The sequence below is a fragment of the Macaca mulatta genome, chromosome 7 (genome assembly GCF_049350105.2).
Source record: "Macaca mulatta isolate MMU2019108-1 chromosome 7, T2T-MMU8v2.0, whole genome shotgun sequence".
Taxonomy (NCBI): Eukaryota; Metazoa; Chordata; class Mammalia; order Primates; family Cercopithecidae; genus Macaca; species Macaca mulatta.
Window position 1 is genome coordinate 176801416 of NC_133412.1, and position 25441 is coordinate 176826856.

At 44.4% G+C, this 25441-nt stretch overlaps 1 protein-coding gene and 2 long non-coding RNA genes across 49 annotated transcripts in view; all 3 read left to right on the forward strand.

Annotated features, from left to right (window-relative positions):
* Window positions 1–3974: 3974 nt before the first annotated feature.
* LOC144330433 (uncharacterized) lies at window positions 3975–4424 on the forward strand. Its single transcript, XR_013396611.1, has one exon. It is a non-coding gene; the product is annotated as an uncharacterized LOC144330433 (long non-coding RNA).
* MARK3 (microtubule affinity regulating kinase 3) overlaps window positions 3975–25441 on the forward strand; it is a 119003-nt gene continuing 97536 nt past the window's right edge. For 27 of the 47 annotated variants that reach the window (XM_077941934.1, XM_077941936.1, XM_077941940.1 and 24 more), the window contains exons 1-2: window positions 3975–4664; window positions 24379–24570. Coding sequence is in view for 36 of the 47 variants with exons in the window: in XM_015144541.3 (XP_015000027.1) it covers window positions 4614–4664; window positions 24379–24570 (243 nt within the window). In the remaining 11 variants the exon portion in view is untranslated. The remainder of the gene's footprint in view (window positions 4665–24378; window positions 24571–25441) is intronic. The other 20 variants (XM_077941903.1, XM_077941904.1, XM_077941908.1 and 17 more) reach the window with 2 other exon arrangements.
* LOC144330451 (uncharacterized) lies at window positions 12118–14031 on the forward strand. The gene is made up of 2 exons (XR_013396631.1): window positions 12118–12779; window positions 13763–14031. It is a non-coding gene; the product is annotated as an uncharacterized LOC144330451 (long non-coding RNA).

Genomic DNA, 25441 nt, shown 5'->3' on the forward strand with positions numbered 1-25441 from the left:
TTTTGTTTTTTTTTTTTTGTATTTTTTAGTAGAGACGGGGTTTCACCGTGTTAGCCAGGATGGTCTCGATCTCCTGACCTCGTGATCCGCCCGTCTAGGCCTCCCAAAGTGCTGGGATTACAGGCGTGAGCCACCGCGCCTGGCCGGCATGTCGCCTCTTTGAGACTCAGTTTCTCATCTGCCCCACAGGGACACAGTAGGGCTAGATTATCTCCAGCTTCTGATGTCTCATGGTGCCTTCCTTCTTGCCATGAAAGTAAGTATTGCTTATGCACATATACACCTTAGTAAATTTAGTTATATCTTTTCAGCTTGGGGCCCCAAGGTAGAAACTATTTTGATATGAAGACAGGAAACAAGAAATATGAAAAGGGATTGAAGAAGGCATTCCAAGGACAACTTCCAAACCCTCCTCTCTACTCCTTCCAGACCATAGATGCACATAATTCTGGACCACAAAGAGTCCTTTGGACAGAACAATACTTTACTCTTTCTTCTCTTCCTCTCGTTTTCTTTTTTGCTTGTAATTCACACACCCAGGTGACTGGGTGCAGTGGATCACACCTGTAATCCTAGCACCTTGGGAGGCAGAGATGGGAGGGTTGCTTGAGGCTGGGAGTTCAGTCTGGGCAAGACTTGGTCTCTACAAATAAATTATCTCGGTGTGGTGGTGCGTACCTGTAGTCCTAGCTATTCAGGAGGCGGAGGCAAAGGATCACTTGAGCCCCGGAGTTCAAGGCTGCAGTGAGCTATGATCACACTACTGTGCCCCAGCCTGGGCAATAGAGCAAGACCCTGTCTGGCTCAAGCAACAACAAAGGAAGGAAGGAAGGGGAAAAAGAGAGAGAGGAAGGAAGGGAAGGAGGCAGGGAGAGAGGGATGGAGGCAGGGAAGAGAGAGAGAGAGGCAGGCAGGCAGGGAAAGAAAGAAAGAGAGAAAGAGAGAAAGAAAGAAAGAAAAAGAAAGAAAGAAAGAAGAAAAAAGAAACGCACACACACCCATCTCCCAGTCTTCACAGTGTCATGATGTCATTTAACATAAGTGCAAGGCAAAGTTCAAGGCGTTTAATTCTAGCTTTTACAAAAACCAAAAGCATCTTGAGTTAAGTACTATTATCTTCATTTCCTAACTTTTGGCATTTGCTGACTCATTATTTCATATGTGGCTTGGGTGAGAAAAGCACCCGGGTGGAAACCTCCTCCCCCAGCTACTTCTCTGGCCAATGTGAACTGCTCTGAACTTCCCATACGCTTTCTCGAAGCTTCTGCCTGAGGCTGAAACCCTTTCTGGGGTGTTTTCCCAACTCTCATCAGGATGGGATGCAGAATCAGGTGTCATGCTCTGTCCAAACCCGGCCTGGCTCCGGCCTTCTCCTGCAGTCTCGCTTCTCACCGCTCACTCTCCTGATATTTACCCAGACCCACCGTGTGGCTTCTCATTGCGGTGCTCGTCAGGCCATTCTTCTGCTTGAACTGTCCTTTCTACCCATCCTCCCACAGCTAACTCTGCTCATGCTTTTAGACTCAGCATAAACATCCTCTCCCCTAGGAAGCCTTCCCTGAATACAAACCCTCAAGTTGAGCTAAATGTCCCTGCTTGGGTCTCCTACAACACTTACGCTCACCCCTTCTTATCATAACTGACATTGCAGTTGAAGTGCGTGAAGCACACATTTAACTAATGGAATTCCACTAACTCTTCTTGGCCAGAAGGAGAAAGAGAATAACTTTATTTATTTATTTTTTTGAGGCACGTTCTTGCTCTGTCTCCCAGGAAGGAGTGCGGTGGGCATCGCCCTTCTGCCATTTTTTTTTTTTTTTTTTTTTTTTAGTTTTTGTAGAGACAAGGTCTCACTCTGTTGCCCAGGCTGGTCTCCAACTCCTGGGCTCAAGTGACCTCCCACCTCAGACTCCCAAGTAGCTGGGATTACAGATGTGCATGCCATCTCCCTATTCACATTTTGTTTTCTTTTCTTTTGTTTTTTTTGAGACGCAGTCTTGCTCTGTTGCTCAGACTGGAGTGCAGTGGGGTGATCTTGGCTCACTTCAACTCTGCCTCCCATGTTCAAGAGATTCTCTCGCCTCAGCCTCCTGAGTAGCTGGGACTACAGGCACACACCACCATGCTTGGCTAATTTTTTGTATTTTAGCAGAGATGGGGTTTCACCATGTTGGCCAGGCTGGTGGTCTCAAACTCCTGAGCTCAGGCAATCCACCCACCTCGGCCTCCCAAAGTGTTAGGATTACAGGCGTGAACCACTGCACCTGGCCCCTATTCACATTTTAAATAGAACCACTCTTGGCCTCCTGGGCACTCCCCTCTGAGGGTTAGATGGGAGCCCTGAGTGTTATCTTAGTCCTCAGGTGTTTTAACTTTGGGAGCCTCTGGCCCCTCTGGGAGTGAATCTGGCGTTTAAAGATACATATATTTGGCTGGGCACAGTGGCTCACGCCTGTAATCCCAGCAGTTTGGGAGGCCTCACGAGGTCAAGAGATCAAGACCATCCTGGCTAACACAGTGAAACCCCGTCTCTACTAAAAATACAAAAAAATTAGCCAGGCGTGGTGGTGGGCGCCTGTAGTTCCAGCTACTCGGGAGGCTGAGGCAGGAGAATGGCGTGAGCCTGGGAGGTGGAGCTTGCAGTGAGCCGAGATCGCGCCACTGCACTCCAGCCTGGGCAACAGAGCGAGACTCCGTCTCAAAAAAAAAAAAAAAAAGATACATATATTTCCTGGAGCAAGAAAGGTCTCAAACATCGCAAGACAGTTGGGATGCCAACGGATCAAAGGGGAAGCAAGCATGACATAGCCACCCACTACAAGGGCTTACCTATTATCCAAGCTTTGGGAACTAGGTTAGAATCCCAGCTCTGTCGCTAACCAACCTGTGTACTTTAGCCAAGTCACTGTACCTGTCTAGACTTCGGATCGCATGTGTGTCTGTCCATCTCACAGGGTTACCCTGAGGCTAAATGAGGTAACAAATGTCATGAACCTACAAGGTAGACTTGACTCTCGGTAACAGTTAGTGTCACCCCCATCCCACACTACTCTCCCTCTTCGGACCCTGCACCCATGGATTCCATCCACCGCTGGCCAGGAGCTGAGTAGAGGCACCGAACACGTGAAGAGGTGAATGGGCAAGGAAGGTTTCTAGGTCAGGTAGCATTTCCAGGGTTCCCGCCTGCAGGCGTCTACCGAGTCTGGCCCGAGGCTGGCACCCAAAGATGCTTCCAGTCTCCAGCAGCGACGCACTGACTGTAAGAAAACTCTGCTTATAAATTCCGCACAGGCATTTAGGAACTGGTCCCTGGGGGCCTCTACAGATTCATTTCGCCCCCGACTCCATCCCCTTTGTGCCACCCTCGTTATTGCACTCTTCCATCCGGATGGCATTTAGCTGGGTCCAGGTCTGTCACCCGCCTGACCACCAGCTCCTTGAGGGCAAGAGGCTCCTGCTGCCCTCGGAGTCCGGCCCAGCCCGCAGCTGCTCAGATCCGGAGACGGGAAGGTTTGTGGGCGAGAGCCTGACGCCCGGGTCACAGTTAAGGATGCAAGAGCCCGGCTCCTTCCCGTAGCCCCGGCCCTGTCATTAATGCTGGGGCTCCAGTCGGTGCAGCGCAGTCCGAAGGATGCAACCGCAACTTTTGTGCACAGTAGGCTCTCGATCTGTAATCCAGCCAACCCAGGCCTGTAGTCTGTAAATGCCAACTCAGCGGGAGGGCTCTGGCTGTCGCCCAGGGCCGTTTCTCGGCTCTTTCGGGGTTGCCGGAGCGCTCCGTACAGGAGGAACCCGCCGCCCGCGGTAGTCAGTGGAGACCCGGCCAGCGCTTCCCCGCCCTCTTCACCGCCCCCGCGGCGGGGTCTGGGCCAAGTCGCCCCTAGCAACAACAGCCGGGCCGGCTTTCTCAGGCCACGCTGATTGGCGGGACTCCGGGAGGCGGCCTGTCGTCACTTCCGGCAGCCGGAGGCAGCAGAGGAAGCCGAGGAGCGGCCATCTTGGGTCCGTGAGGCTCCGAGGTGCCGGGGTGCGGCGGCAGCAGCGGCGGCCAGCAGGGCGGAGGCTGAGGCAGCAAGCTCGCTAGAGAGGGAGAAGCAGCCGGGCGCAGGCGCCTCCTCCGCAGCCCGCTCCATGGTCAGCGCCCACAGCCCGCGGCGGCCTGTCTTGCGCTCCACTTCCTTCACATCCTCCTCCGCCTCCTCTTTTTCAGACGCCGCCGGCGGCGCTGTGTGGAGGCCCGGGAGCTGAAATTCGCGGCGCGACGGGCGGGAGTGGAGAAGGAGGCGAGGGGGCCCGGGATCGCGGGGCGCCCTGAGGCGAGGGGACGCCGGCGGGCCGAAGCCGGCAGCTCGCCGCAGGCTCGGCTCCGCCACTGCCGCCCTCCCGGGCTCCTCGCCTCGGCCGCCGGGGCAGGGAGAGAATGAGCCCCGGGACCCGCCGGGGGACGGCCCGGGCCAGGCCCGGGATCTAGACGGCCGTAGAGGGAAGGGAGCCGCCTTCCCCACGGCGCCGCTTCGAAACTGCCGTGGACTCGAGGACGCTGGTCGCCGGCCTCCTAGGGCTGTGCTGTTTTGTTTTCGCCCTCGCATTGTGCAGAATTAAAGTGCAGTAAAATGTCCACTAGGACCCCATTGCCAACGGTGAATGAACGAGACACTGAAAACGTAAGTAACCTGGGCGTTGTAGTTGGCGGACCTTCGGGGTGGCCTTCGTGCTCCTCGGGCAGTGCCTTGCAGTCGGGTGTTCCCCCCCAGCCCGAACGCTCTGGAAATAGAGGGCAGGCCGTAGTCACCCAAGAGGCAGCCAGGTCGGACCGTTTCCTCCAGAAGTCCGCCCTGTCCCGCGGGCGGGTCCACGAAGTATATCGATTATGCCTGCAGTCTAGTCGATTAGTAAAGCCCATAAGTTGCATCGTTACGAATCGGTGCTTTGAGAGGCCGGGTTGCCGCTCAATGGATTGTGCAAGTGTGCGTGTCAGATCACTGCAGTGGTCAGTGCTTATTTTAACCGAACTCTGCTTTTAACTTGGTCAGGCATTTCTTGAGAGACTATCATATTAATACCATATGTACTGGTGCTGATTAAGAGTAATCGATTGAGTCAAGTGGGCTGTCTCGTTCTTTTAAGATGGAACTAAATTTAATCACAGTCACTAAGTGTCTACTGAGGGATCTTTGCGGTCCCCTTAGGAATTCCAAAACACTAGCGCGCAGCCTTTATTAAGGCATAGGTTCCTTTCCATACAAATCTTTTTTGAAGGAGTTAAACATTTTAAAAAGCAGAAAAGCAGATGTATAGTGAAGTTGTGCTCTGCCACTCACTGCCTAGCTGAGGGACACCCGCTGGGGCTTCGCTGTCCTCCTTCCTAAAAAGAGGTTGACTTAGATGAGCTCTTAGGTCCGTTTCAGCGCTCACAGGCTATGATTTTATAAAAGGAACCTTTGATTTTGTGCATGTGAAACTACAAAATGCCAGGAACAGCATTGCTAGAGAATGAGAACTTGTAGTAGAAATGCCATTGAAGAAACGTTTGACAAACTCTGTTCGTTTTCTGAACTCTCCTCTAACACTGGCTTCAAAAGTGTTTCAATCTAGTTGTTTCCTATATTCTGTAAAACGTCTAGTAAATAACTTGTAAAGAAACTTCACTGGCCTTTCATTAAAAGTGTTATGAGGTAATTGCTGGCACGAAATGTCTTCTCTTAGGGAATGCTTCCTTGCTTTGAGTGTTTTCATGCTTTCAGTAATGTCCTGAGATGTTATGGCCTAGTGGTGTCAATGTTTTAATTTTGATCTTCAAAAATGCCACTTGTTTGCTGGATAGCTATTTGATAATTTAATCTGTAAACGTAAAACCATAGCCTAAAACATCCCTGTAGCATATTAGTGTATAATATTTAATGCTCTTTAGCCCTTAGTGAGTAGAACAGTGGTGTACCTTTCTCCACCTGAGAGAGATTAGAAAATTATATAAAGAGCGAGTAATAGAAACTCTTAGACTAGGTGAGTCAGGGAACTATTTTCTTATGGTCCTTTTAAAGAAACCTTTTTTTGTTTTTTTTTTTTTGAGACAGACCGAGACTGTCTCCCAGGCTGACTGTCTCCCAGGCTGGAGTGTGGTGGTGCGATCTTGGCTCACTGCAGCCTTCGCCTCCCAGGCTGAAGTGATTATCATGCCTCAGCCTCCCGAGTAGCTGAGATTACAGGCATGCACCACCACGCCTGGCTTGCATTTTTGTATTTTTAGTAGACAGGGTTTCACCATGTTGGCCAGGCTGGTCTAGAACTCTTGGCCTCATGTGATCCACCCGCCTCGGCCCCTCAAAGTGCTGATATTACAGGCGTGAGCCAGTGTGCCCAACTGATTAGTTTTGATCATTGATATTCACTCAGAGAAGCAAAACTTTACGTTGAACCAGAGTAGGAGCTCCATGCTTTCTAAACTGAAGCCAAAAACAGTCATAGCAGATTTGTGATAATGAAGGATTTCAAATGGGTCTTCTTTCTCTCTTTCTTTTTTGAGATGGAGTCTGGCTCTGTCTCTCAGACTGGAGTGCTGTGACACGATCTCGGCTCACTGCAACTTCCACCTCCCAGGTTCAAGTGATTCTCCTGCCTCAGCCTCCTGAGTAGCTAGGATTACAGGCATGCGCCACCACTCCGGGCTAATTTTGTATTTTTAGTAGAGAAGAGGTTTCTCCATGTTTGTCATGCTGGTCTCAATCTGACCTCAGGTGATCCGCCCGCTTCGGCCTCCCAAAGTGCTGGTATCACAGGCGTGAGCCACCACGCCCGGCCATGTAGTGTATTTAAAATGAATTTTTGACTGTTTTAAAATCAAGTTTATTACACATTGTTGCGTTGATTTACCATGCCCGGTTACATTTTTAACTCTTGTATTGGCATGTTCTGGAAGGAACTGTGTAGCTTTCACAGTGTGGAGCCCTTGTGTCAGTGTTACAACTCAGGTATAGACTTTGTTACCTACATTACTGCACTGCTAGGTATTAGACTTCCTGCCAATTGAGTGGTGAATGTACAAGAATGAATGGGAGCTCTCATTCTGTTGAGAAGCTTTTTTCTTAAAAAAGTTAGGTTTGTTGAGATGTAATGTTCATCCATTTTAAATATACAGTTTGGTGAGTTTTGACAAGCGTATAGTTATGTAACCACTATCACAATCATGATGTAGAACACTTCCATCACCAGAAAGCTCCCTTATGGCCCTTTATAGTCAGTGCCTTCTCCCTTTCTCAACCCCTGGGCAACCACTGATCTGCTTTCCGTCCCTGTGGTTTTGCCTTTTCAAGGGTGCTATGTAAATGGAGTCACAAAAGTAAATAATCTTTTGTGTCTTCTTTCACTTAGCGTAGTACTTTTGAGATTTATTTCAATGTATATCAGTAGTTCATTCCTTTTTACTGCTGTGTTAGTATTTCCTTGTTTGGATGTGCCACAATTTTTTTAATCCACTCACCAGTGATGGACATTTTTGGCTATTGTGACTAGAATAGGTATGTTTTAGTATTTTGTAAAAATACTTTTTATTGTGCTTATCCCAGGAATCTTATTTAAATTTTAAATAATTGTATGTAGCTATGATAAGAATGTTACATATTAGATCAAGACTAAGAAAAGGCAGGCCGGGTGTGGTGGCTCATGCCTGTAATCCCAGCACTTTAGGAGGCTAAGGTGGGCAGATGGCTTGAGGCCAGGAGTTGGAGGCCAGCCTGGCCAACGTGGTGAAACCCCATCTGTACAAAAAAAAAAAAAAAAAAAAAGACTGGGCGCGGTGTCTCACGCCTGTAATCCCAGCACTTTGGGAGGCGGAGGCGGGCAGATCATGAGGTCAGGAGATTGAGACCATCCTGGCTAACTTGGTGAAACCCTGTCTCTACTAAAAATACAAAAAGTTAGCCGGGCGTGGTGGCGGGCGCCTATAGTCCCCGTTACTTGGGAGGCCGAGGCAGGAGAATGGTGTGAACCCGGGAGGCAGAGCTTGCAGTGAGCCGAGATTGGGCCACTGCATTCCAGCCTGGGCGACAGAACAAGAGTCTGTCTCAAAAAATAAGTTAGCTGGGTGCGGTGGTGCATGCCTGTAATCCCAGCTACTCAAGAGGCTGAGGCGGGATAATCACTTGAACACAAGAGGCGAAGGTTGCAGTGAGCCAAGATCATGCCACTGCACTGCAGCCTGGGTGACAGAGTAAGACTCTGTCTCAAAAAAAAAAAAATTGCAACATAAATATTATCTTCATCCTTGTACACTAATTTTTGTTTGATTTCCAAATGTTAATGTCCACCCTTAGTGAATGGGTATATAAAAGTTTACTGTTGGCCAGGTGTGGTGGCTCACACCTGTAATCTCAGCACTTTGGGAGGCCGAGGCAGGTGGATCACCTGAGGTCAGGAGTTCGAGACCAGCCTGACCAAGATGGCAAAACCCTGTCTCTACTAAAAATACAAAAATTAGCCGGGCGCAGTGGCAGGCGCCTGTAATCCCAGCACTTGGGAGCCTGAGGCAGAAGGATTGCTTAAACCCTGGAGACGGAGAGTGCAGTGAGCTGAGATTGAGCCATTGCACTCCAGCCTGGGCGACAGAACGAGACTCTGTCTCAAAAAAAAAAAAAAGTTTGCTGTTGCCACATTGTGTTATAGCTCAGAAGAACTACTCAATCTAATCCAATGAGGATGCTGAGACTCTGCGAGGTGACAAAGGCTGCTACTAATGACAGGAGACCATTAAATATTTAATAGCAAAGCCTCTACTGGGCCCCAGATCTCTAGCTTAGGCTCCACAAGGAGATGTAGTTGTACCTGTACACAGAGTATTTCTAAAACTTTTTTTTTAAGCTTGTAGATCAGAGGTGTCCAATCTTTTGGCTTCTCTGGGCCACATTGGAAGAAGAATGTCTTAGGCCACAAATAAAATACACTAATACTAACGATAGCTGATAAGCTTAAAAAAAAATTGGTGTTTTAACAAAGTTTGTGAATTTGTGTTGGGTCACTTTCAAAGCTGTGCTGGGCTGCATGCAGCCCTTGGACCGTGGGTTGGACAAGGTTGCTGTAGATTTTATTTTTATTTTGAGACAGTATCTCGCTCTGTCACCCAGGCAGGAGTGCAGTGGAGCAATCACAACTTGCTGTAGCCTTGACCTCTTGGGCTCAAGCAATCCTTCCAACTCAGCCTCCCGAGTAGCTGGCACTACATGCGTGCCCTACCACATGCAGGGCTAATTTTTAATTTTTTCGTAGAAATAGGATCTCCCTATATTGTCCAAGGTGGTCTCTAACTCCTGGGCTCAAGCATTCCTCCTGTCCCAGCCTCCCAAAGCACTGGAATTACAGGTATGAGCCACCACACTCAGTCAAAACTATTTTTTAAAGTGTTTTATTATAGGAAAATTTAAACAAATAGAATGTTATTTATCAATGCTTCTCAACCACAGCGTGATTTTGCCCTCTAGTGGACATTTGACAATGTCTAAAGACATTTTTGGTTATCACAAGTAGAGAGAGGTTTGACTGACCAGAAATGCTACTAAACATTTTACAGTACATAGGACAGCCTTCCACAAGAAAGAATTATCTGGCCTAAAATGTCAGTAGTGCCAGGGTTGAGAAATCCTGGTATGTACTTAGCCCCCATGTACTCCACAGCGCAGCTCAGTGGCCAGTCTTATTTCATTTATAAATTAAGAAGCAAATGCAGCATCATTTCCTCTCTAGAGCTTTTAAAAGAGATAAAGCCTGTTTTAAGAAACATAAAAGCAATACCTTTATCATATTTTCTTAATATCACATATGCAGTGTTTAAATTTTCTCACATTTCTGATTTTTAAACTCTGTTCAAATTAGAATCCAGCTTGAATTCATACATTAGAGTTGGCTGATAAGTCAAATATGCTTTTTTTTTTTTTTAAATTGAGATGGAGTCTTGCTCTGTCACCCAGGTTGGAGTGCGATGGTGCAATCTCGGCTCACTGCCAACCTCTGCCGCCTGGGTTCAAGTGATTCTCGTGCTGCAGCCTCCTGAGTAGCTGGGATTACAGGCACCCACCACCATGCCTGGCTAATTTATTTTATTTTATTTTGTATTTTTAGTAGAGATGGGATTTTGCCATGTTGGCCAAGCTGTTCTCGAACTCCTGACCTGAGGTGGTCCGCCTGCCTTGACCTCCCAAAGTGCTGGGATTACAGGCATGAGCCACTGTGCCCAGTCAAAATATGCTTTTTAAAGGCAACCAAGCAGTTGGCATTTCAGTTTATGTTCTGTAGTTTTATGGAGCCATGGATACATCCTTTTTCTATACTGGCAAAATGAGAAACATATTTTTCACCTTAATTTCAAAGGATATGACACTTTGTAAGCCTGGTAACATTATTGGCCAAAGTACCAGAGACCCAGGGCTTTCCCAGTGAAGTTATTTAACAGCTACTGATATGTGTGCATCGTGTACTTATTATTAGTTAACACAAATAGTCCCCCAAATTTCTGACATCTGTGAAACTGGTAATGCTGTTGTCTAGTCAACCATTGGTTATGTGAGACTGAATAACCTGTTCAGCAAGTATGAATGCCTACCGTGTGTATGATACTGTGTTAGGTGCTGTAGAAGCCATGTACCTGGGACATATAGCATTCCCGCTCTTTAGGATTTCCTGCTCCTTGCGGAACAAAGCAGCCTGAGCTTTGTGAAGCTAGTCTGTAACGCTCAAACTTAAGCAAACATTAGAATCACCTGAAGGGGCTTTAGAACCCTGATCGCTGGGCCCTACCCCTAGACCTTGATTTTACCCGTAGAATTGGAATTTCTAACAAGTTGCCAGGTGATGTTGATGCTCCAGGTCCAGGGACCACTCTTAAGAATCACTATAGCAGGAATTTCTGATGTTTATTTATTAAGAAAAAAAAAATCACTGCCTTACTGTTCAGTGAAGTCTTGCTGACTAAACTATACTCCTTTGAGATTATACTGTGACTATCAAAGGGAGATTTCCAGACCATTTAATTGAGTTTTCAGGTTCCATGAGTTTAAAAAAAACTGGCTGTTTATTAAAAAGTGTGGTTGTGGAAAACAGCAATAGTTGCCATTTGACGATCACTTAACTGTATATCAGTATAGAGTATCTCATTTAAAATATGTAATATGGTTTTATTTAATCAGCTTTTTTTTTTTCCCCTGAGGCGAAGTCTCGCACTGTCGCCTGAGCTGATGTGCAGTGGCACGATCTCGGCTCGCTGCAACCTCTGCCTCCTGGGTTCAAGCGATTCTCCTGCCTCAGCCTCCTGAGTAGCTAGGATTATAGGCAGCCGCCACTATGCCCAGCTAATTTTTAAATTTTATTTTTTGAGACGGAGTTTCACTCTTGTTACCCAGGCTGGAGTGCAATGGCATGATCTCGGCTCACTGCAACCTCCACCTCCCGGGTTCAAGCAGTTCTCCTGCCTCAGCCTCCCGAGTAGCTGGGATTACAGGTGCCTGTTACCACGCCTGGCTAATTTTTTTGTATTTTTAGTAGAGGCGGGGTTTCACCATATTGGCAGGCTGATCTCGAACTCCTGACCTCATGATCCTCCCTCCTCAGCCTCCCAAAGTGCTGGGATTACAGGCGTGAGCCACCGTGCCCCCGGCTTAATCAGCTTTTTAACTTCTAAGCATAACCTGTTGAATCAAGCTGTTTGGGCCTTATCAGAAAAAAGGTGACCTGTAATTTCAGGACTCAGGAGGGTGAGGCCAGCGGATCACTTGAGGCCAGTCCACCTGGACAGCACTTGTCTACCTGGTACAACATGGTGAAACTCTGTGTCTTAAAACAAGAAAGAGAAAAAAAGTTGATCTCTGAAGAATTCATGAAAATATTTAGAGTTTTTAGGGAAAGATCTTATAGACTTAATTTGAGCATCCTTATCTTATATATGTAAATTAGGTAAAGGTTGAAATTTGCAGTAAGTAGAATTTTGGTCATTTCAGTTATGTAGCTCATGATATATACATTGTAACTTTCTTAGACTTACATGGTGTATGATTTACATTGTAATTACATAGAGGCTTATACCTAATAAAAATTAATAGTAACTATTTGATTTCAAAGAGGATTGTTCTGCATTTTATTACCTTTTTTTTTTTTTTTTTTTTTTTTTGAGACAGAGTTTCGCTCTTGTTGCCCAGGCTGGAGTGCAATCTTGTGACCTCCACTCACTGCAACCTCCGCCACCTGGCCTGAGTAGCTGGGATTATAGGCACGCACCACTATGCCCAGCTAATTTTTTGTATTTTTAGTAGAGATGGGGTTTCACCATGTTGACCAGGCTGGTCTCGAACTCCTCACCTTGGGTGATTCACCTGCCTTGGCCTTCCGAAGTGCTGGGATTACAGGCTTGGGCCACTGCGCTCGGCCTGCATTTTATTATTCTAAGATATAGCCAGATTTTATGCCTGGAATTTGTTCCTGGGCTGGAACAAAATCCTAGTGAGAGTCAGGGAATGTTCCATGACTTGTGGCTTTGGTTAAAAAAGAAAAAGGGGTCAGGGAATGCAGCACCCTCTGATCACCACTGGGAGTACTGAAGCAGAAAATTCATTTGTCTCATTTCCATTTTAAAATTTCAAATTAAACCTGAAGGAGAAAATAAATCTCTTACCTGGGAAGCTTTAATGTCCTGTCTCACACAGAAGTTAAAGGTTGTGCTTGGAGTTGGTCTGCAAAAGTAATTAAGGAATTTGTACTGACCCATCTGCACCTGCTTGTACAGAGCAATTGGAAGGGCAGAAGTTGGCTTTGGGCCGGGCGCGGTGGCTCACACCTGTAATCCCAGCACTTTGGGAGGCCGAGGCGGGCGGATCACAAGGTCAGGAGATCGAGACCATGGTGAAACCCCGTCTCTACTAAAAATACAAAAAATTAGCCGGGCGCGGTGGCGGGCGCCTGTAGTCCCAGCTACTCAGGAGGCTGAGGCAGGAGAATGGCGTAAACCCAGGAGGCGGAGCTTGCAGTGAGCCGAGATCGCGCCACTGCACTCCAGCCTGGGCGACAGAGCGAGACTCCGTCTCAAAAAAAAAAAAAAAAGAAAAAAAAGAAAAAAAAAAAAGAAGTTGGCTTTGAAAGAAAAGGCCTTTTTTTTGGAGATGGGGGGCATCCAACTTTATCTTCAGCCTAGAGTTCGCTAGCACTGCACTCTAGCCATTCAGGCTGCTCAACTGTGGTTAGTCTTGTGTACTTCTGTGTACACTGGATAAGACATTGTTTCTGTGGGTTATGTGGGACCTTGGAGTTCAGTGTCGAAGCTCAAACAAAGCAGGTGTTTTTTCTGTATTTCTTGTTGATAAGCAGTTGCTTTTGGTTGGACCTAAATATTGTGGGGTTTGTGTATGGACATTTCACACAAAAATCTGTATTGATAGAATTTAATATGAAATCAGAGAAGTTGAATTCACAGGTTTTGTTTCTAGAATTTTACATAACCCTAGTCTTTTTTCTTTTTTTTTATGATGGAGTCTTGCTCTGTTGCCCAGGCTGGAGTGCAATGGCATGATCTTGGCTTACCGCAACCTTCGTCTCCTGGGTTCCAGCAGTTCTTCTGCATCAGCCACCCGAGTAGCTGGGATTACAGGCACCCGCCACCACGCCCGGCTAATTTTTGTATTTTTAGTAGAGATGGGGTTTCAACATGGCCAGTCAGGTCTATAACTCCTGACCTCAAGTGACCACCCACCTCAGCCTCCCAAAGTGCTAGGATTGTAGGCATGAGCCACAGCGCCTGGCCATAATCTTACACTACTTTCCTGAAGGGATGTGTGGTGGAGTCTGGGCTTGAAAGTGGAAGACAAAAATGAGAGCCTAAGACTGATTGAGATAAAGATTCTAAAGAGGTAGAATGGACCTCATAAGATATGGAGCAAAAAAGAAGGAACAACATATACAAGGAGAAGGTAGAATTTAGAGTTTTATTTTTAGACTGGAATTTGAAACTGGTCTTGAGATTTAAGTAACTGTGGACAAATAAATTCACTTGCCTATGCCTCATGTTTTTGTTTTTTGTTTTTTTTAATCAGAGAATAACATCATCTCAAGTTTTTTCTTGGTGTTTTTGTTTGCTTGGATTTTTATGACTTTTCGCTTTCTCAGTCTCCTCTGTGGTCAGATTCATTAGGCATTCTGTCACTTTCATCTCTGTCAGGCTGGCCTTGTGTTCTAGCTGTCTGTTCTGTTGCATAGTTGTCATCCTGAGATCTCCCTTCACTCGTATCCTAGGGATTCCCTTTGCCTTTCTTGTTGGATCCTATTTTCTTCCCTTTGGTTCACTCCCAGGTTTCATTGCAGCAGTTCCTCCAGTGATTTTCTGAGAAAGTTGCTGGGAGGTAAATTTTTAAAATCCTTTCATATCTGCAAACATCTTTATTCTGTTCTCATACTTGATTGCTATTTTGGCTGCATATAGAATTCTAGACTGAATATCCTTTTTCCTCAGAATTTTGTTTTTTGTCTTATATAGCATCTGACACTCTGATTTGGAGAGAGATAATGCTATTTTGAGTCTTGCTTATTTTTCTGCGTTTATTTAAGGCTGATTGGAAGTTTTGTGCATTTGGATGGATCTTGAATACAACAGTGGGGCACACTGTTACTTCTTTTTTTTTTTTTTTTTTTTGAGACGGAGTCTCGCTCTGTAGCCCAGGCTGGAGTGCAGTGGCCGGATCTCAGCTCACTGCAAGCTCCGCCTCCTGGGTTCACGCCATTCTCCGGCCTCAGCCTCCCGAGTAGCTGGGACTACAGGCGCCCGCCACCTCGCCCAGCTATTTTTTGTATTTCTTAGTAGAGACGGGGTTTCACCGTGTTAGCCAGGATGGTCTCGATCTCCTGACCTCGTGATCCGCCCATCTCGGCCTCCCAAAGTGCTGGGATTACAGGCTTGAGCCACCGCGCCCGGCCCACACTGTTACTTCTTTGTGGAGCTCTTGATACCAGTATATTTTTGTCTTATCACTTGGCCTGGGCAAGCACAGAATGCCCATGTTCCCGGGAGCTGAGTCAGGGGAGAGGGCAGAAAGAAAGGTCTGTGGCTTTCTGCTTTCTCTACTTGTTTTCAATGTCCCTCCCCTCAGTTGTGCCCTGTGTTCCCAAGCCCAGAGACTTTCCATTTTGCCCTTTCTAAAGAACCTTCGGTTTTTTGCCAGAGTAGGAGAGGAGACCCAGGGGGTCTGTTATTTAACAGACTGACAGATCTTCTTGTTTCAGGCTTACTTCACTCACACTTCTAGAGGTTCTTGGTACCACCAGTTCCTGAACCTTTTAAGGGTTCTATAATAGAAATCAGGATTTTCCAGTATCTCTATAGCTGGCTTAGGATTAATCTTTCTTATATGTGTTAAGTCATTTTCCTTCTTTTTTTAGTTTCCGAAAGTATATCTGTCATCACTTCTGTTTTCTTTGTCTTGTGGCTTTTTTCCTTATGCCTTATATTTTTTTCCTTTACTTTCATTTTAATGGAGTTTGGAGAGGGAGGGGAGGTAAATGCAGCCATGATTTATAACCAGACATGGATTAGGTATTTACATATGTCAATACGTGTCTTTAAAATTTAGCTAGTACTTGTTATTATAAATAACAAACTAAGATTGATAGGCTTCTTGAAAACTTGGCAGTAAATTTGGCTAATGGTGGGTTGTTGTAGTAGAGTAACGTTTCCCCCTTTCCCCCAAGCTTTCTTACCTCTTCTTGGATGGTGCCTGGCCTGAGATGACCTTCATCTGTCATAAGAATTCTTCTACTTGCCCTTTGAAGACTCCATCCCTTCACATCTTGGGGTACCTTTTTTCCTTTTTCTCACCCAAATGTGATCATGTCCTTTGGGTGCCTAGAGCTGCAGTATCCAGCACAGTAGCAACTGGCCACACGCAGGGCTACCAAGCACTTGAAACATGGTTAGTCTGAGTTAAGGCGTTCCGTAAGTGTGAAAGATAAACCAGACTTCAAAGACAGTATTTCAAAAATAGGATATAAAGCCTTTTTATATTATGCATTGAAATATTGGGGGATATATTGAATTAAGTAAAATGGTATTTAAATTAATTTAACATATTAAATATGTTTCTTTTTACATTTTTCAATGGAGCTACTAGAAAATTGAAAATTACATATGTATGTCACATTATACACCTATTGGACAGCATTGGAGTATTCACTCTGATTTTCTCATGGGGCAGGAATTGCCCCTTGTTTCAGTTACTGTTCCCCTGTTAGCGCCCCATGTGTATTGTGAGTGCCTTGAAGGTTTGACACCACAGTTTTCTATTTCTTTTATTCCCTGAAATCTCTTACCTGGGAAGAGATTGACTAGCTGAAAGTTACTGAATCAACTTTTCTTTTTTTTTTTTTTTTGAGACGGAGTCTCACTCTGTTGCCCAGATTGGAGTGCAGTGACCCGATCTCGGCTCACCACAACCTCCACCTCCCAGGTTCAAGCGATTCTCCTGCCTCAGCCTTCTGAGTAGCTGGGTCTACAGGTGCCCGCCACTACGCCTGGCTAATTTTTGTATTTTTAGTAGAGATGGGGTTTCACCATATTGGCCAGGCTGATCTTGAACTCCTCACCTTGTGATCCGCCTGCCTCGGCCTCCTAAAGTGCTGGGATTACAGGCGTGAGCCACCACACCCGGCCTGAATCAACATTTTTTTAGCTACAACTTGTGCCTTACAAGTTTTTTATTCTAAGGATTAGAAAAGTAAATTATTTTTCACCATATTACATTAGTTCACCTACTACACCAGTAACAATTATTTTATTCAAAAGTGAAACAGATTTTACTGTATTTATGGGACAATAACAGTTCCCCCTTCCTATTCATATTCTTATATGCTTTCTCATAAATTCATCTGTGAAGAGTCACATTATCTTTGGTCCATGTGAGACTATCTTCTTATCTATTCCTGTTAATCCCCATATGTCATTTCTCTTACCCTCCATCCCATGTTACTGTTTTAATGTGTTTAGTATGTGTATGTGTTCTTACATAGTTTATTTTGGTATGTTTGTTACTTTATGTAAATATTGCATATGTCTCATCTGTGCACTTAATATATTGCATCTAACTGCTGAATAGCAGTGAGATGTATGCATCTACAACATTTTACCAGTCTGCTTGCCAGAGGTGCACATGTTAATTTTCTCCAACTCTGTCACCACAAAAAAAAATGCTTCAACATCTTCATGCATGTCCCCTTATGGAGCAATGTAAGAGTTTCTTTGGGATGTATAGCTTGGAATGGACTTGCTGGGTCACAGGAAATGTCAGATTGTTCTTCTAGATGGCTGCTTCCATCAGTAGTGCACCACAGTTTTTGTATTCCCGTTTCTCTGCCAACATTTCAGAGCTTTCTAATTTTTCCCTATTTAACAGGCCTAATGTGATACTACATTGTGGTTTTAACTTGTATTTCTCTATGATTTTTAGAATCTGTTTATACATTCCTTGGCTTTGGGTGCATTCTTGTTGTTTTTTTTGGGGGGGGGTTGATGATTTTTATCAAATCAAGGACAGGCATCCCATTCTAATCCTAGTTTGCTATAGGAGCTTTGTGGGGGCTTTCTGGTAGAGACAGGGTCTTGCTATGTTTGCCCAGACGGGTCTCAAAGTCCTGGGTTTAAGCAAGCCTCTTGCCTCAGCCTCTGAAGTTGCTGGGATTACAGACATTAGTCACCTTGCCTGGCCAAGAGTTTTTATATTATAAATTGTTCAATCTTATCAAATCCTTTTTCTACATTGAATGAAATAATTGCCTAGCTGCTTTCAAAAGTGAAACGTGACTTTGTGAATATCTCTAAAGTACAAAATACTTGGAGGACAGCCATTTATTGTCATAATTTGGCTTTGTAGTTTGTTTTTGTTTTTGTTTTTTAACATTTGGAAACCCTGCCTATGTGTTAAGGAGGTGGCTTGTTGTTTAAGAAATAGAAAGAATGTAAGGGCACACTTGTGTTTTACAGAAGGGGCCAAGTTCTGTTCAGGAAGATTTGAAACATAGTATAAAGTTGTTGCTGTTTTAAACTTGTAAACCTGATTTCTTCTTGTGGGAGGTACTTAAGTAGGCCTCTCAAGTTTCAGGTTGGTTCTCTGCCTGGTAGATACAAGGGCCAAATTTCTATTGTGAAACCATATTGATGTTAAAATAATTTTTACGGACTTCCTGCCGGCAAGGATTTTTTAAAAAAGATTTTTAAAATGTGTCTTTTATGTTTTAATTTGTTTTCTGATTATACAGTGATTTCCAATCCATGGTTCTTTTTTATGTGGGCAAAATTAAGAACTAACATGTAAAACAAAATGGAGCACATTCCCATTTTTCTTATTGCTTTGCATTGATGTGGCCCCTATGTTAGTAGTGCTTTGGCTGATCGTCACAAAGACCTAACTAACACAGTGCCCTAAACAAATAAGGGTTTGTTTTTCTCCAAAAAGAAATCTGGAGGTATGCAGCGTCTAGCTTTGGATCAGCAGTTCAGTAATATTGGAGTTGGTGGTTTTTTTAAATAGTTTGTCTTTTCTCTCATGTTTGAGACCCTGTAGCTACAGGATAACATTTTACAGCTACAGCTACATGGTTGCATTCAGGGAAGGAGGAAGGAACTGTACTGGCAACTCTGTCCCCACCCTCCCCACCCTCCTTTTTTTATTTGAGAAGAAGTTTCTGTTGCTCAGGCTAGAGTGCAGTGGCGGGATCTCAGCTTACTGCAACCCTCGCCTCCCTTGTTCAAGCGATTCTCATGCCTCAGCCTCCGAGTAGCTGGGATTACAGGCATGTGCCACCACACCTGGCTAATTTTTGTACTTTTAGTAGAGACAGCATTTCACCATGTTGGCCATGCTGGTCTTGAACTCCTGACCTCAGGTGATCTGCCAGCCTTGGCTTCTCAAAGTGCTGGGATTACAGGTGTGAGCCATAGTGCCTGGCCTCCCCTTTTACGATAAACAAAGGCGTTACCAACCCCTAGCCCCTATTACATTGCCACCTAGTAGACTTTAACTAATGAGAACTGGCCAGAACTAAGCCAGATGACTATCTCTAGCTGCAGAGAAGTTTGAGAAAACAAGTATTTGGCCATGTGGTCTCCCTAAACACAGGTTCAACTTCTTGAAGAAGGAAATCTCATGTCTTTGGCTGTATTCTGCATTATTTTCAGTAGCAGTGTACATATTCTAGTTTTCATGGCGGATGAAGTGGTACCAGCTCAGTTCCACAGGAGGGAGAAGAATCAGGACTCATTTAATCCATAAGAATAAAACTCAGCAGCTTTTGAGTACCCATTATGTGCATAGTCTGCCATGAAATATTATAAAGTAGCCCAGGCATGGTGGCTTACACCTGTAATATCAGCACTTTGGGAGACCAAGGCAGGAGGATTGCTTGAGGCCAGAGTTTGAGACCCACCTGGGCAACATAATGAGATCCTATCTCTACAAAAAATTAAAACATCAGCCGTGTGTGGTGCTGCACCTGTAGTCCCAGCTACTAGGGAGGCTGAGGTGGGATGACCCCTTGAGTCCAGGAGTTCGAGGCTGCAGTGAGGTATGATCGATCACACTACTGCCCTCCAGCCTGGGCAACAGAACGAGACCCTGTCTAAAAAAAAAAAAAAAGGCCAGGCACGGTGGCTCAAGCCTGTAATCCCAGCACTTTGGGAGGCCGAGACGGGCGGATCACGAGGTCAGGAGATCGAGACCATCCTGGCTAACACGGTGAAACCTCGTCTCTACTAAAAAATACAAAAAACTAGCCGGGCGAGGTGGCAGGCGCCTGTAGTCCCAGCTACTCGGGAGGCTGAGGCAGGAGAATGGCGGGAACCCGGGAGGCGGAGCTTGCAGTGAGCTGAGATCTGGCCACTGCACTCCAGCCTGGGTGACAGAGCAAGACTCCATCTCAAAAAAAAAAAAAAAAAAAAAAATCAAGTGGTTATCAAAAAATTATATAACGTTTGTGTGTGTGTGTGTGTGTGTGTGTATGCAAGTTATTTATTGGCTCCTTAGGAAGAAAAAAATACGTGTATGAAATAATTAACAGTACAAGAATTCAGAATTACTTGTTTAAATGTTTAAAGTTGGTATTGAGTGCTGTGGTATAGGAATAGGGAACTTTTTCTTAGGGTCAGTGATGGATTCTTGGGAAAATACAATGAAGGCCAGATGGAAGCAAAAGACAATTTAATTTGCTTCTGTTTTGAGGGAATGTTTTAAAAGTTAACTCTTAAATTTTTTAATTTAAGAACTTTGTCAGGAAACGTTGAATTAAATATATTAAGTTTAACCCTAACAAGCATCAGATCTGTCAGTCTGTTGTGTGAGGAAATACAAGTTTCTTTCTGCTTTCTGTTAAGACTGTTGATGTGCATGAGCGTGTTTTAGGTTAGGCTGGGTTATGCTGTGGTAATACATGCCACCAAAATCCTCATGATTTAACACAATAAAAAACTTTTGCTCACACCAAGTCTGCTTGAGGGCTCATTGGCTCCATGGAAACTGATCTCCATGTCCAGGCCAGTTTGGTCTTGTGGCCATCCATTTTAGGGCAATGCTTAGGGTCAAGAGAGCAAAACACAGGGCTGGAGAGTTAAGCACAGGTGACTAAATGCTTCAGCATGGGAATGGCATTCATTTTCACTCACAGGAGGTGTTCAACTTAGTCACATGGCTGTCTATGCCTAACCTCAAGGGAAGGGAGTGCAGTCCTCCAGGAACGCAGATGTAAAAAAGCCAGTGTGGTGAATAATAGTATTGTCTACAAAAAAAAAAGTAGCATAATAGAGTGAGATACAAGCGAAGTACATTGGGATCCCAGTAAGGAGAAGTAAGAAGCTCTGATGAGATGCAGGGAGAGTCATAAAAGGCTTCATGAAGATGGTGACAGATGATACAAACACAATAGAATGAGTAGGTTTTCCTTAGATATGAAGAGAATAGAGGACATTCAAATGGAGGGAACAACACTGACTGAGTCAAAGCTAGGGTATACTGGATGATGTAGTGGGAGAGGACGAAGAGATGAGCGGGCCTTGAATTCGTTTAACATTCAGCAAAAATGTATTGCATATCTACCATGTGTTTAACATTCAGCAAAAATGTATTGCATATCTACCATGTGTTAGGCACTGTTTCAGGTTTGCGTAATATCTGATAATGAACAAAACACAAAAAGTCTGTCCTTGTGAAGGTTACATTGCTAGTGGATGAAGTGCTGAGGAGTTAGTATTTTATTACAAGCATGTTGGTGAGTAAGCAAAGATAGGAACGTTGGATGCCTATGAATCTTAAGATTTTCCTGGTCGAGCACTGTGGCTCATGCCTGTAATCCCAGCACTTTGGGAGGCCAAGGTGGGTATATCACTTAAAGTCAGGAGTTCGATACCAGCCTAGCCAACATAGTGAAACCCTGTCTCTGCTAAAAATACAAAAATTAGCCGGGTATGGTGGTGTGCACCTGTAGTCCCAGCTACTCGTGAGGCTGAGGCAGGAGAATTGCTTGAACCTGGAAGGCGGAAGTTGCAGTGAGCCAAGATCGTGCCATTGCACTCCATCCAGCCTGGTGACAGAGTGAGACTCCATCTCAAAAAAAAAAAAAAAAACACAAGATTTTTCTAATATTTTTATTTTACATTAAATAGAAGGCAGTTGGTTTGCATGAAAATTATTATTTCACCAATTTGCCTCATTATAGAAAACACACGTCAAAGTCAAATAAAACGTAGAGATGAATCTCTGAAGTTAAAATATTTTATTTGGGACGCAAGAATTGCAATTTGGGGCACACACACAGACCACAGGGTGGTCTTCAGTATGTATGAAGAGCAAAGTAAAGGATGGAGGTTTTATAAAGAGAAGTGTTACATATTTTGAAAGACAGGTCATTGGCACTAGTAAAGTTTTGGGGAGGTGGCAGGCCCTGATTGGTGAGTGACAGTGGTGGGTAATACTGGTCTTAGAGTCAGCAACAAGTTGTTTCAGTAGCCATTAGATAAACTGGTTTCAGGTTACAGTAGGCAGTTTCAGCAGTCAGGCTTACAGAGAATTATAATCTTGGAGCAATGTTATAATCCCCCACCCCTACCCCGCCCCCCTCCCCTGGCCCTCAACTCTGATTTAGTTGAGTATGAGTAGAATGACCCAATTAGTATGATCAGCTTTCACACATGAAGGTTGAATTTATGAAACATATAAATTTGAAAATGAATGTTTACATTGCAAAAGCTTTTTTAATGAAAATTTTGGCCAGTAGTTTAATTTCAATGAGTATGTTTTCTTTGCACAGATAGTAAAACCACTTGATACATACTTCATGGGGACATGGACTGCTTTATGCACTGCTTTTTCCCACACCTTAAATAGTGCCTGGTGTGTGTGTGTGTGTGTAGCTCACTCAGTAAATATTCAATGAATGAATGAAGAAATTCAGAAGATAAAAAAGAGAAATTTCCCTTATTTTTAACCTTCTGAACACTATAGCGGTTAGCATTTATATCATTTAGTCAGCCATTCTAATATTTATTGAGTACGAGTTTTGTACCAACTGCTATTATAAGATATAAGGAATAATAAATTCCTGTTTTTGTTTTCATGAAACTTAAATTCTAGTGTAATTAAAATCATGTAGAAATAAACATAAACATGGTCACCCAGCTTCTTTTAAAACTAGACTGCAGGCCGGGCGCGGTGGCTCACGCCTGTAATCCCAGCACTTTGGGAGGCCGAGGTGGGCGGATCACGAGGTCAAGAGATCAAGACCATCCTGGCAAACACGGTGAAACCCCGTCTCTATTAAAAATACAAAAAATTAGCCGGGCATGGTGGCGGGCGCCTGTTGTCCCAGCTACTCTGGAGGCTGAGGCAGGAGAATGGCGTGAACCTGGGAGGCGGAGCTTGCAGTGAGCCGAGATCGCGCCATTGCACTCTAGTCTGGGCGACAGAGTGAGACTGCGTCTCAAAAAAAAAAAAAAAAAAAAAAAAAAAACTAGACTGCAGTTACAATAGCATGCATCTTGTGCACAACCAAATCTACCTGTTTTTGTATTAAAGCCTTTGTGTCAAAGCTTTATTATCATTTTAGTCTTTTCTTTTATCAACTCCATATTTATAAATGGACTATTTTCCCCAAGTTCTAATATGGAAATTAGAATCATTTTTGTTATAGGAACAATGTTTACAAGTTGCCTAGATTTGTAGTGAGGTCATAAAAAGCCTGTTTTATCTAAAATAGACATTTGCAGTAAAAACATAGAAATTGTTGTTTGAGATGCCGTATTATGTGATAATTGAGTAAAATAGACAAGAGCCTATCCCCAAACCTGGTATGTGAATGTGAAAATATTAGAGAAATAGTGAAGAAGTAGATGGAGATTAGTGTGGAAATTCTGAAAAGGACATCTTTTGAGAAATTCAGAGGTAGATGGCAGAAGTTTTAAAGCTTACTTTCACTTTAAAACACTGAGTTTCATTTTCTTTGACTTGAGTATATTACAGAGCAGTTTATTAGTTAAATCAGGCTTGTTTTGATTTATAGGTACATAGAGAAAGACAGGGCATTTTCCTGGATAAAAAGTTGGAAAAGAGAAACATGTAAAGGGGGTAGAAAGTGGCTGTGAGTGCATGTGGAATGAGAAGCCTCCCTTGGGCAGGAGTTAACAGCCACAATGGGGAAGGGATTGGGACATCTCATCCTTTGTGTGTGGGGGCCAAGGGAGCAGTAGTAGCAGGATGCCTGCGCATACAGCTGTGTACACAGTGTGTACACAGAAGTGTAATTCTCGGGCCTGAATATTTCATAGGGTAGAGACATATTGAGTACTTTATTCATCTATCCAACAATGGCCATCTATTAAGGGCCACACAATCTAGCTATTTCTGTAAAGCACATTGTTTTGAATTACTGTTAGCAGTGTAGTGTAGAAGAAAATTGGGAATTCAGATTCTCTATAGATTTCCCCCTGAACAGTTAGGTAGCTGTACCCTTATCTGGTGAATGGTGACATTAGCTTTTCCCCTGCTGCACGGGCTGTAGTGAGGCGCAGGTGTGCAGGTGCACTTACTAGCATATGGAAAAGTTAAGCACTGTATAACCAGAAGGCAGCCCTTTTACTCCTATTATATATGGCAGCCACATATGCAAAATATCTAATTTATTCCTGAACACCCAATTGAACTTCAACACTTGGTATTTTTCGTCTCAGAATTCTCATTTTCCTCAAATTTATATTATGTGGTTAAATTCCTTTGAAGTGCTAGATACTTAAAGTAGGAATGTTGTTTCTTCAACTAGAAGCTCTTAGAACTTGGCAAGCACTCTGTGTTCTCTCGTTTCCTTATCTTTGTGTATGCTGTATTGCAGCACACGTCACATGGAGATGGGCGTCAAGAAGTTACCTCTCGTACCAGCCGTTCAGGAGCTCGGTGTAGAAACTCTATAGCTTCCTGTGCAGACGAACAACCTCACATCGGAAACTACAGACTATTGAAAACAATCGGCAAGGGGAATTTTGCAAAAGTAAAATTGGCAAGACATATCCTTACAGGCAGAGAGGTAAATACCAGTTATGCTTATTTCTGTTATGACAGTTGCTCTGTTTATTTCTATGTAAGAGAGAGAAAAGAATATAGATATATTTGGCCTTATTTCTAAGCTAAGTAAGCTATTTATTTGTTTTGTTTTTATTTTAGTTTTTATTTATTTATTTATTTATTTTCGAGATGGAGTCTCGCTCTGTCGCCCAGGCTGGAGTGCATTGGCGCCTTCTTGGCTCACTGTAAGCTCCGCCTCCCGGGTTCACACCATTCTCCTGCCTCAGCCTCCTGAGTAGCTGGGACTACAGGCGCCCGCCACCACGCCGGGCTAATTTTTTGTATTTTTAGTAGAGACGGGGTTTCACCGTGTTAGCCAGGATGGTCTTTATCTCCTGACCTCGTTTTTTTGTTTTTGTTTTTGTTTTTTTGAGACAGAGTCTCACTCTGTCACCTAGGCTGGAGTGCAGTGGTACGATCTCGGCTCACTGCAACCTCTGCCTCCCAGGTTCAAGTGATTCTCTTGCCTCAGCCTCCTGAATATCTGGGGTTGCAGGCACACACCACCACACCAGGCTAATTTTGTTTTTTTTTTTTTTTTTTTTGTATTTTTAGTAGAGACGGGGTTTCACCATGTTGGTCAGGCTGGTCTCGAACTCCTGAGCTCATGATCCACCCGCCTTGGTCTCCCAAAGTGCTGGGATTACAGGCATGAGCCACTGCGCCCAGCCTATTTTGTTTTAAGACAGGGCCACACCCTGTCACCCGGGCTGGAGTGCAGTGGTGCAATCATGGCTCACTATAGCCTTGACCTCCTGGGGTCAGGCGATTCTCCCACCTCAGCCTCCCGAGTAGCTGAGACTACAGGCATGCACTGCCACACGCGGCTAATT